Below are 13,212 nucleotides of genomic sequence, written 5' to 3' on the forward strand. Positions count from 1 at the left end.
CTGCCGCCCCGCCTCTCTGCGTCCCTCTCCCTGCCGCCCCGCGTCTCTGCGTCCCTCTCCCTGCCGCCCCGCGTCTCTGCGTCCCTCTCCCTGCCGCCCCGCCTCTCTGCATCCCCTCCCTGTCGCTCCACCTCTCTGCATCCCCTCCCTGCCGCACCGCATCTCTGCGTCCCCTCCCTGCCGCCCCACGTCTCTGCCTCCCCTACCTGCCGGCCCGCCTCTCTGCATCCCCTCCCTACCGCCCCGCGTCTCTGCGTCCGCTCCCTGCCGCCCCGCGTCCCCTCCTTGCGTCTCTGGGTCCGCTCCTTGCGTCTCTGTGTCCCCTCCTTGCGTCTCTGCGTCCCCGCCCTGCGTCTCTGCGTCCCCGCCCTGTGTCTCTGGGTCCCCACACTGTGTCTCTGCGTCCCCTCCCTGCCGCCCCGCGTCTCTGCGTCCCCTCCCTGCCGCCCCGCGTCTCTGCGTCCCCTCCCTGCCGCCCCGCGTCTCTGCGTCCCCTCCCTGCCGCCCCGCGTCTCTGCGTCCTTTCCCTGCCGCCCCATGTCTGTGCATCACCTTGCAGACGCAGACACACAGTAACGGCAACACGCCGCACGCACCACAGCCGCACAGACCGCTGCCGCCTGCCCCACAACTTCTCTCATACACCCGGCCCACACTGTACCGCCAGATGCCATCACCACAACGCCGCAACCCCCTCCACTTCCACATCCCCGTCACCCGCACCTGTCCGTGTGCAGGCGCCCAGCCTCACGCCACTCCTGCCCCCAACTCCACATAAAGTCGCTCCCCTACCCGCAGCTCTCCAGGCGCCATGCTGCCTGGGTGAGTGCTCAGTATCAGGGCCGGCGCCAGCATTAGGCAGCTGCCTATGGGCGCCTGCCACGCTCCCGCTTCACTAACTTTTTACTGGACTGGGATCGGAGGAGGCTCCGGCGGGGGACCAGAGCACGCTGCAGCTGTGTGGGGAAGGGACGGCCTCGGGGGATGCCGGTCCACTGTCCACCTGACGGAGGCGCCGGGGAGCGGAAGAGGCTGCGGCTACCGACCCGAACGTGCTGCTGCTGTGTGAGGAGGTGACTCTCTCAGGACCTTCTGTGGATAACGACACCGAGGAGCGGAGGAGGAGTTGTCGGAGGTGTCCAGCATACTGCAGCTGTGTGGGGAAGTGGCCATGGGAATGCCGGGGCCCAGCCCAGCCACAAGTGGTGAGTGCAGACAGGAGTGCAGTCGCTGTGTCTGTATATGTCCATGCTGTACAGACCAGTATCATGCTGTGTGTATAGGAACCCGTCCCCCACCTACTGCTACCCCCACAACTGCGCCTCCACCACCCGCAGCACTTCCAGACCCCCTCCCCCATCTGCCAAACCACCCCACCTGCCTCTCTTCCACCCGCACCACCCATGCTTCTCCCACCCCACACGGCACCTCCCAAACCCTACCCCACCAGCAGCACCCCCCCTCCCCCACCCGTGGCATCCACGCACCCCCACAACTGCGCCTCCACCACCAACGGCACTTCCAGACCCCCTCCCCATCCGCCACACCACCGCACCTGCCGCTCTTCCACCCGTGCTTCCCCCCCCCCCCCCGACACAGCACCTCCCAACCCCCTCCCCCACCTGCAGCACCCCCCCTCCCCCACCCGTGTCATCCACGCACCCCCACACCTGCTCCTCCACCACCCGCGGAACTTCCAGACCCCCTCCCCATCTGCCAAACCACCGCAACTGCCTCTCTTCCACCCGCACCACCCATGCTTCCCCCCCACACACACACACGGCACCTCCCAACCCCCTACCCCACCTGCAGCACCCCACCTCCCCTACACGCACCCCCACACCTGCCCCTCCACCACCCGCAGCACCTCCGGACCCCCTCCACCATCCACCACACCCCCGCAATCAACCCCTTCTCCACCCTCAGTACCTTCGGAACCCTTACTCCATCCCCAACAGCCCTGCACCTGCCCCTCCCCCACCACACCCCCTCTCCTCCACTATTCACACCGCCTCCAAATCCACTCTCCCATTCACAGCCTCCCCCCCCTCCCCAGCACCTCCCAACCCCCTCACCCATCTGCGCCACCCCCATCAACCCCCTTCCACCCGTAGCATCTACAGACACCCTCCCCCACACAGCAGCAAACCCCGCACCCCTCCCTTCCCCACCCGTGCCACACACCCCTCCCCCACCCTCGGAACACCCACAACTGCCCCTCCCCTACCGCCCTCGGACCCCCGTCCCCCACCACCGCACCTGCCCCTCTCCCACCTGCACCACCCATGCTTCCCCCCCCCACACATGGCACCTCCCAACCCCACCTGCAGCATCCACGCACCCCCGCACCTGCCCCTCCACCACCCGCAGCCCCCTCACCCATCTGCACACCCCCTCCCTGCATCAAACCGCCTCCACCCGTACCATCTACAGACACCCTCCCCCACACCGCAGCAACCCCCGCACCTGTCCCTTCCCCACCCGCGACCCCCCACCCTTCCCCCACCCACAGCACCTCCGGACCCCACTCCCCCGCCCAACCCCACCCGCAGCACCTCCCAACTCCCTTCCCCATTCGCCCCTCCACCTGCAGCATCTACAGACACTCTCCCCCATCCACGGTCCCCCACACACCCGCTACATACTCTACATCGGGCCTTGCAGCCGCTGTTCACGCCGTAGCAAGAGGCAACGCCCCCATCACCATCCGCTGCCCTTACATTGCGCAATATTTTACCTCTAACAACAGTAGGAATGCAGGTAATATTCCATATAATCATATATTCAACCACACAAAGATGTGAAGGGGGCGTAGCCCCCTACGACGGTGTGAAGAGCGCCCGTAGGGCGCGATGAAGCACCTAGTATATATATATATATATATATATATATATATATATATATATATATATATATATATATATGTATGTACAAGGTGCAGTGAAAACCTTGTGCCCAATTGAATTCCCCCTTAAAGTTTTACTACTGACCCACGGTGTTAGTCATCTCATCGCTTCAGGTAAAGGGACGTTCACATAACGTTCCCCACTTGCTATACATAGGGACATAATTAAAAAGGAGTTTTTTCACAATGGTTAAGGGGGACTCTATGCATTTTATCAGTAACGCTGATTGGACAATTGCCGTGGCTGTTAAGTTTGATAGGTCAATGACTAACTATTGCTTCCAGTTTGCTTTCATCCATATCCAGCATATTACACACTTTGGTGGAAGCGAGTGATTGCAGGATCTTACAGCACTCAGATATGGGGCCTCACAGACCTTCATAGTATGGAGAAGGGAGGGCTGCTCCACCAGTGTTTCCTTTCACTTCTGACTGATGACATTGGTGCAGGCTGGTGGGTGCCCCTCAGCTGTGTACACAGATTTACACCTCAGCCTGATGCTGCAATATGCGCCTAGTGGGTTGTACGTGCTGACTGACTAGAGAGAAAACACACTCGCTCTCCTTTTGTTGCCCTCTGACACATTTGTTACAGGCAGCTGTAATTACCAGCACAGCAGTCTGACCACTCTGTACAGTGTGTCATTATCTCCTGCCACCTGACAGTCATGCGTTGGCAGACCTGCCAGTGTGAGAATTGTGTCTCACACTGTGACCCTGGCAGCTTATTTAGTGCCGCGCAGGAAATGAATGTTGCAATGACAACAAAAGGAATGTAATTAGTATGCTTTGTAAATATATATTCCACATTCCTGGTGGTGGTATAAAGTTTGCACACATTGCAACATCAACGTGAGGGTGGTGTGATGTGTAGTAATGTCAATATTTATCACACGTTACCTAGTAAATAAACATAAGGTGTACACATCAGACACCAGTATCCACCATACAAAGACCAATGTCTAGCACATATAGTGAATGAATGTTGCTACATTATTATTATTTATTTATATGGTGTCACTGGATGTTCATAGGGCTGTACAGCGTTTAAACAACACAATTATATACAGTACATTAGTTCTTTATAGGGTGACAGCGGAACACCAGGGACAGGGGTGGGAGGAGGCATGTGGTACAGTAGCGTTGCTCTGTGGCTAGTAAAAGCCAGTAGTGATGTCACAATGCAGAGTGGCCACTCGCACAATCTCTTCCCGTAGTCGGGCAGACAGGATCAGAGCTTATGAAATATAGCCTTATATACAGTCATTATGTTCACTTGACTTTAACCAGTTGAGTGCTGACTTCTGTAACATAAGCTTGGCAATATGCATTTGTACCGACTATTTCCAGCCACACATTAACTACTAGCTTGCCGCTGTGTTACAGCACATAAGATTTGGTACATTCTCCATCTTCTTAGAACATCCCACCTGTAGGACAAATAGGAAGAAATCTACAATTTGTGCTGTAGAGTAGATTACTGCAGAATAGTGACTAAACTAGATCTGAAAACATTCAGAACTCAAATGTTTAAACTGTTTTCTTCTAAGTGTGTACATTGAAAGTACTACGGTATTCCAAAGGTTATAGGGCAATCTTGGATGAGACCGAGAGGTAACCTGCAGGGTGCAATACATTCCCTTATAGGACTGCATACGGGTTTAGTATGAAATACCTACAATCAAAATCCCGACGGTCAAAATACAGATAACAATTGACCGATGGTCAAAATCCTGACTTGGTCAAAATACAGACATTTAAAATGTTGACAGGTCAAAATGTCGACGTGAGTTTACCGTTGTTTTTATGTGTATGTCGACATGGGCACTGTATAAGTGTACCGCGTCCCTTCGGGCACTGTATATTCCCCCTCCAGGTCCATGGGATGGTAAAGTATGAACAAGTCAGTTTCAATGAAAAACTCATGTCGACTTTTTGACCTAACGACATTTTAAATGTCAGTATTTTGACCAAGTCTGGATTTTGACCTTGTCAGGATTTTGACTGCCGGTCAATGGTTGTCGGTATTTTGACCGTCTGGATGTTGATTGTAGGTAAATTGACCGCATCCCTTCCATACGCCTACATAGAGTAACAACCTTACAAACAGGACTCATCTGTCCCTCCGTCTTCAGTGTCGTGCTCGGAAGATTATAAGGCCGACTTGCCAGTGTCTTCACTGTGCATTTTCCTCTTTCCAGGTGATCATCCTTGTAGTGCACCTCTATGTACCATTGCTCTCCTAAGCAGCGGCTGAGCACATTACTCAGCGCATTAATGATAACACACAGAAGGGAGCTCTCCAAAAATCCGTCCTTCCTGCCAAATGCTTGTTTTCTGTTGCTGTCTGCGCCCAGTGCTGGCGAGTAGCTGTGTAATTACGATTAAACGCGCACTCCCCTGAAACAGCAAAAAGTGATTGGCACTTGTAAGGAAGCCTGCAGATGGATCTATCCATATGTGTGCTATATTTCTGCTGCTCCTGGGGTAAATCTTCCCACATCAGCCACTGTCTAAATGTCAAATGCTTTGGGTTGGTATTTATAGTAATGATATGCCTATGAGAACAGCTCGTGTGGGCTGAAGTCTGAAGACAGGATATTTAATGTGCGTGAGTGTATTCAGGAGCGCAGCGCATGGCTTGAGTCCTGTAGTTTCACGATTATTAAGCCTGACATACTCATTTTATTGTGGAAAGTTCCCACGGCTCAGTGCAGTCCATGTCTGTGTTTTTCTCTCCATATGTGCCTAATTATTACCTACCATGAAAACCGGCTTAAATAAATGTATTTAGAATTCTTTGGAGGTATCATAAAGTGCGGTTGAGTCATTTCACATCTAAGACGGGATTCTTTACTTGTTAAACGACACTCGTATTGTAGCGTCTTGTAATTCCGTGCAAGTGGATAATCAATATTAAACATAAAAACCTCAAGGCTGCAAAAAGTACAGGATTTGACCTGAGCAAATATTGAGTTGAAGGTATAAGAAGTCACTGAAGTTAGTGTCTGTAGCTTTAACAAATGTAATTATATTGATGCATCTATAAATATTGACACCCATACAACTGTAATGACTGATCATTGATACTTTTGTGTAGTTACATTGAAATTTACACTGATCGATGGAATGCTACCTTGGTATTAGCTGGCTGTGGTCTTTGGAATTCAAAACATGCTCAGTTAAAAGAAAACATTGGTGTTCTGCATATTTCAGGCACATTTTTGAGATTTAAGCGATTTACTGTAGTTCAGTATGACATCTATTTCACGTATGCAGATGCTGATAGTTTTTTTTTTTTTTTTAAATATATTTATGACAGGGCCGAAACTAGGATTTTCAGCACCCGGGGCAAGGCAGTCATTTTGCGTGTGTCGTCGTTCCCTGCCAAAAACAAAACCTAAAAATTCAAACTACGCCACACAGTAGTGCAACTTTATTCTTATTACACATTACAGAGGAAAGAAGGAGAAAGATAGGGGAAGAGGAAGAGAGAGGGGAGAGAAAGAGAAGAGAGACAGACCAGATTTGGAATCTCAATTAAACCAAAAATGTATCTACCACACTCTGCATTCAGCACACAGCACCCTGCTGACAGTGGCAGGCAGGATCGGGGAGTGGGTCCCCGCACACAGCAAACCACTGCCCCTACATGGTCATGTGCTTTGTTCAGCACTTGATTCATTCAGGCTGTGGCAGACTTTACAAGCAATCTAAAATCCTCTGGCAAAGCACTGATTGTCCAGCAGTGCTTTGCTGTGAGGCGTTTAGATTGTTTGTACAGTCTGCCACAGTCTGGATGAATTGAGTGCAGAGCTTGTATGAGGATAAAGTGCTTACATTGCAGGCACACTCTGTTCTACGGGAGGCAATCACGATGGAGGTGGTGGAAGAGCTGACTGAGGGAGCTGGGCGGAGTTCTCGGCATCCCCTCAAATCCAGCTCCCGGGGCAGTGGCCCTGTGTATGGAATTGTAGGTGATAGCAATGTATCAAAAGGCAGACTAATGTGTTTGTTTGGGCGCTACCAGCAATTGCATAGAGCTACAGAATGGACATCAAAACTTGTTTGTTTGCATGTAAAGGGTGCAGCTTATTTGCAAGAGGCTGGACTGCATGCATACCCCCCAACTGTACCTTTTTGGCAGGCACAGGACCTTTTTTTTTATGGTCTGTAGCTGCAAAAAAGGGCTTTGTACTGATTTGTGACACTCCAAATTTGCATTGAAAGTACAGGAAATAGGGCGTGGTCACATCCCCCTTTACCTGTGGCCACGCCCCCATTCCTAATTTGTACTGATTTTTATGAATAACATGTTGGAGGGTATGTGCATGATTATGTATGTGACAGCTGTGTGCTGATTCATCCACAAGAGGCTCAGTTCTGTTACACTTACCCATACAATTTCATTTTAGATTCTATGAAGCAAGCAACATGGCAGCTCCCATCCTTACTGTCTGTATACAGATTATATCTAATGTTGTTATTTAGATGATAGGTCGACAAAGTCAAAAAAGGTTCAATTGGTTGCCATGACAATGGTCAACACAAGTTTTGAAATAAAAAATGTTTTCAACTTTTTCATACTTCACCATCCACATGGACTACGATTGAAAATGGTCACCTTGCCCGAAGCATGCTGAGAGAAGCGTTGCACTAATTGGGGTTTTGTGTGCTGAAACCTTCAATTTGACACCCCCCAAAAAAAACATTAAAAACCCCATGTCGACCTTTTCTGTGTAGAGCTTTTCATTGTCAACCTTTTTCACGTCGATTGTAACCTTTTTGCATGTCAACCGTAATACTGTAGACCTTTTTACTGTCTACCTTTTGAACCACACCCAATAATGTTTAAAAATATAGGTGGTCATTCCGAGTTTGTCGCTAGCTGTTTTCGGTCGCAGCTTTTAGTCAAAAAAGCGTCATTTCTGTGCATGCGTAAGTGCCGCAATGCGCACGCGCAATGTACTTTCACAACAGCTGAAGTAGTTTCACACAAGGTCTTTTCAGTCGCCCTGCTGGCCGCAGTGTGATTGACATGAAGTGGGCGTTTCTGGGTGGTAACTGACCGTTTTCTGGGAGTGTGTGGGAAAATGCAGGCGTGCCTGGGGAAATGCAGGCATGGCTGGCCGAACGCAGGGCGTGTTCGTGATGTCAAAACAGAAACTAAATAGTCTGAAGTGATCGCAAGGTAGGACTACTGGAGCTGCTCAGAAACTGCACCATCTTTTTTTTTTGTAGCTGCGCTGCGATCCTTTCAGTCGCACTTCTGCTAAGCTAAGATACACTCCCAGAGGGCGGCGGCTTAGCGTGTGCACGGCTGCTAAATGCAGCTAGCGAGCGAACAACTCTGAATGAGGGCCGTAGTGAGGGTGCAAATGTAAGTGTTCTGTTAAACATGGCTGATGTTATTTAGCTTCGGTTACATTCCCTGAGTAAACCCTGGCCGTTTTTTTTTTTTAAGAGTTCTGCAATAGTATAAAACTTTATTTGTTACTAATAAATTATTCTGCCGTCAGACTGAATAACACATTCCTTCTAAACAACCTGACACATCTTATACAATATAATTTACACAAAGGTTACATAGGATAAGATAACAAGTGTGACTCTTGTGGAATGTGTGAGGTGCTTCTTGTTCTCATAACATTCACAAGAGTATACTTTACATGCAGACCTGTAAGTAAAATAACAAATATATAACATTACCGGTCACTACCTACTTTTCCCCACTAGAGGGAGTGCATGAATTACAAAAGAAGCAAAAAAGCAAGTGTTCCGCTTCTTCATTCTAGCTTGTAATCACACCAGGATAAAGAGATCAAGTGGGGGGCTGAGTTATCTGTTTTAGCTGCAAGGAGATTAGCAGCAGTCCTTACTGTACATAGTCATCTTGAATGCTTCTCTTCGTCTTCTTGTAGATGTCTGGTGAAACCGTGCAGGACCCACCTCCGGAATCCAGCAAGAGTCGGAGCCTCCGCAGGACAGTGAGTGTCCCCTCAGAGGGGCAGTTTCCAGAATACCCGCCGGAGGGTGCCTCAAAGCTGGGTAAGTTCTAATGCTGACTTACTAAACTCATATACTTGGCTGACATTTCCTAGTATTGATGAGCGGATCAAGGTGCTTGTAGTTCTCTGCTTAGTATTCTGCTTTTAAACTTTATACCTGATCTGTCAAGAAATGTTTTCTTGGACATCGTATGTTATCACAAACCCAGGGAAGGGGAATTTTCAGTTGCGCTAGCACTTTGTATGGATTTATTTACAAATACTATGCTACTTGTAGAGTATCAGCTATAAGACCTAAGTCATGGCTGGCGACCCACATACACGTCCGCACTAACGCCTCTCCCCAATCCAATCTACACTTATGTAACTGCTCCACCTTAGTGTTCAGTGTTCCTGTACTATATGTTCATCGCTTTTTCTTGTGTATTAAAGGTTCCTGATGTTCTTCTAAGTGCTTATATCTAGCGATTTTATAACCTGACCCCTGCCTCATATCTAACGCTAGATTAATCTATGGCGTGACCCTTTGACCCACCTCTCATTGCCGCATATAATGGGCAATTAACAGTTTAGTCAAAATGACAACTAGTTGATTTGTGTATTTGCTAAATGAAGTTGACCTTGCAACTGGGTAATGTAGTTTAATGAACAAACTGTGTCCTTAGTCCTTGTAAGTTGTGAAAGGGGGGGGAGCATTAGTAATAGTATTGGTCTCCAAACAGCGATTGTGTTCAAGGAGTTGTCCTTATTTGACCTTCTTTATATTAAGTATGGCAGGCTCCCTTCTGTTACCTGATGCTGGGAGTTGTTGGAGGCTGTTGGTGAATGCAGTGGCTGCCGCATGTCCAGTCCTAGTCAGTAGAGCAGCATTAGGCAATCACAGTTTAGTGTGGACTGGTAGATTGAATCCCCTGCAGCCTAGAGCAGCAATGCAGTCTGGTTCGCAGTATTGGGAAATGTTGGGGACTTTTAGGGTGATTCTTAAGAAGAGTCTCCTTATGCACTCTAATAAAGCCGAAACACATATGGACCTTGTAGAATGAGTGGTACAATCATTTATATGCGCATACTCAGTCACTTATAGGTTCTGCTGTAAATGGGTCTCATAAATGAGCATTATGAGAAAACAATGTACGTGACCTGTGTATTTCAAATTGCTTTTGCAATATCATCCTTATATGTTATGGCAATAATGTATGTTGCCCACTTCACTTCCATACAATAAACGGCTGCCAAGCAGACAGTCACAGGAGGTAGAGATGACGTTATACTGTAGTTAATAACGGATGTTAGAGCAATAGATGCTCTGATCCCTGTACAGTGAAACACACTAAAATATATATGTTGTGTTCTGACTAAAACATGAGTTTACTTTTTCTGCTATTTTTCTTTTCTGAGTACCTACAGACATAAATACTGTTACATCGCAGGTACTATAGCGATCTGTGTATGTTCTCTTGTATGATTGTTGCCTGGCCAGAACTACTACTCCACAGACATAATAAGCCCTCCTCCTTGGTTAACACGGGGCAGATGTATTAAGCCTGGAGAAGTGATAAAGCAGTGATAAGTGCAAGGTGATAACGCACCAGCCAGTCAGCTCCTAAGGGGTCTATTCATGAAGCAGTGATAAGAGTGGAGAAGTGAGCCTGTGGAGAAGTTGCCCATGGCAACCTATCAGCTGCTCCGTACAATTGTATAATATACAAATTATAAATGTTACCGCAATGCTGATTGGTTGCCATGGGTAACTTCTCCACTGGCTTACTTCGCCACACTTTTCACTGCTTCGTGAATAGACCCATAGCTGTCAATTTACATATTGGAGCTGATTGGCTGGTGCATTATCACCTTACACTTATCACTGCTTTATCACTTCAGGCTTAATACATCTGCCCCATACCTTACCATTTCCTTATCAATTAGGGTCATTATAGGAGTTTTGGACACACTTTGGGTCTCCATTCAGGACCTTTCATTATTGTCACTTACTAAGTACAGGGTTTTTAAATTTGAGTGAAAGTTGTGAGTCTTACACAGGTATCGGTGGCGCTAGTAGCCTATACTTCATCTGCTTCTATGTCATTTGGGTCAGGACTGTACAATGCTTAGCAGGCTTGCAGCGTACTGTATGAATAGAAGCATTCATGTAAACAGCACAAGTGATTTATGATCGTTCCAAGAAAATAAACAGAAATATTAGTACATTCTATAAATAACTATAGAAACGCGGTGTTGCATAATGGGTTTGACCATGACTTGGGATCCCACCAGCATCTGACGTTACTTTCTGTGTTCCAAGGGCACATTCACACATTCCAAAAATAAAATATAATTTCTATTCAGAATACCGCTAGCAGCAAGGTGCTGGGTGACCCTGTTTCACCTCTAAATTCCCCAAATATTTTCACTGAATGTATAGAAAGTTATATGAATGTGTGACAAATGTATAGCTGACCCTTCCAGCACCGGTAGTTTTCTTTCAGGTACAAGTTGAAGCCTTTCAATCAGTACAGATATCCGGAATGTGACCCAGTATTTACAGGCAAATAACCATTTCATTGTTAGCCAATATCATAGTAGTTCGGCAATGACCTTATATAACATCCTTTAAAAAAAGAATGTTTATTATAGAAAATAATATACAGGTTGAGTCTCCCTTATCCAAAATGCTTGGGACCAGAGGTATTTTGGATATCGGATTTTTCCGTATTTTGGAATAATTGCATACCATTATGAGATATCATGGGGATGGAACCCAAGTCTAAGCACAGAATGCATTTATGTTTCATATACACCTTATACACACAGCCTGAAGGTCATTTTAGCCAATATTTTTTATAACTTTGTACATTAATCAAAGTGTGTGTACATTCACACATTTCATTTTTGTTTCGTATACACCTTATACACACAGCCTGAAGGTCATTTAATACAATATTTTTAATAACTTTGTGTATTAAACAAAGTTTGTGTACATTGAGTCATCAAAAAACAAAGGTTTCACTATCTCACTCTCTCTCAAAAAAGTCCGTATTTCGGAATATTTGGATATAGGATACTCAACCTGTGTATGTGTATATATATATATATATATATATAAAAATGTGTGTGTACATATATACAGATGTGTTCTTAAACATCATTGCCATGATGCATTTGCGGTAGCACTATAACCCGCTAGGTTGCAGCTGCTCAGAGCTGCGGGTCTATAATGCAATACTGCATGGCTACCGCTGTGCCGTGACCTGTGTGCGTACTGTGTCTGTGCTTTTAACATCCATTTTTGGTTAGTTTCACCTGAGAGTTCCATGACCTTTATAAAAGCGCACAGCCTGCTCCCTCGTACTCGTGAAGGGTCTCAGGTCCCCTCTGTTGCGGTCAGTATTCTTATATTTTGCTACAAGAAGTACTTTATTTCTCCCTTATTGCTGTATGATGTCCTATTCATATTGGTTCACCATAACCAAATCCTGCAACTCTAAACCTATTGTGGAATGTTGCAGATCACCGTTTTCATTCCAGTGGTTTCAGACTTTCTGTGAATCACTGTCTAATTTGTTTTACTAGGCTAAGGTTCTCATGGCATGATGAGATTTGTAGTCCCTCAGTAGCTGGAGAGCGTGAAGTAAAAGTGCCTGTTCACTTTCTCATTAAAGACTGTAGATGATACTTCTCTCAGTAGGATGGTCCTACTCGTGGCTATAAAGGCAAATGCTGAGAAACCACTTTGTATGTCATTTATGCCAATTAGTCACTGTACATTTACAGAATAAAAAGCAATATTATTTATAGTTAAATAGAAGTTAGAAGTATAGGTTGTCTATACACAATAACATTGAGAATTGCGCTAATCCATTTACTAGGAATGAGTCTATATCATGAACCAAATTTCTGAGGCTGATCCCCAATTCATTGGTTGCATTCTCCTGAGTATCGGTTCAGACTACAAAATGATACCTCTCAGTGCTTCACTTGCAACACTTCCCACTAGGCCTCCTTCCAGCAAGTCATATCCCGAGACTGCCCAGTCACACTCTCAGTTGGGCTTTTGCTGGGGTAAACCAGGGCTGTTACACAAAGCAGAATAATTGTAGGTATGGACATCATGTCTTTGTGTAGTAGACTGGTACAATTTGAGAACATGTCTTCTAGATTTGCAGCAAACATTAAGGTCTGCAGTTAATGTTCCACTAAGCCATAAATATAAGTTCATCTGAGATTAAAGAGCTTTGTGGGACACTTACTGATATAAAGTTTTTCCGGGGCCTATATGGCACTGTAATATACCATTATATA

At 46.7% G+C, this 13,212-nt stretch overlaps 1 protein-coding gene across 3 annotated transcripts in view; it reads left to right on the top strand.

Annotated features, from left to right (window-relative positions):
* Positions 1 to 13,212, top strand: part of RASAL2 (RAS protein activator like 2) — a 544,136-nt gene that overhangs the window by 319,489 nt on the left and 211,435 nt on the right. For all 3 annotated transcript variants that reach the window (XM_063939723.1, XM_063939722.1, XM_063939721.1), the window contains exon 3: positions 8,827 to 8,953. In XM_063939723.1, coding sequence (XP_063795793.1) covers positions 8,827 to 8,953 — 127 coding nt within the window. The remainder of the gene's footprint in view (positions 1 to 8,826; positions 8,954 to 13,212) is intronic.

The sequence above is a fragment of the Pseudophryne corroboree genome, chromosome 9 (assembly GCF_028390025.1).
Source record: "Pseudophryne corroboree isolate aPseCor3 chromosome 9, aPseCor3.hap2, whole genome shotgun sequence".
Taxonomy (NCBI): domain Eukaryota; kingdom Metazoa; phylum Chordata; class Amphibia; order Anura; family Myobatrachidae; genus Pseudophryne; species Pseudophryne corroboree.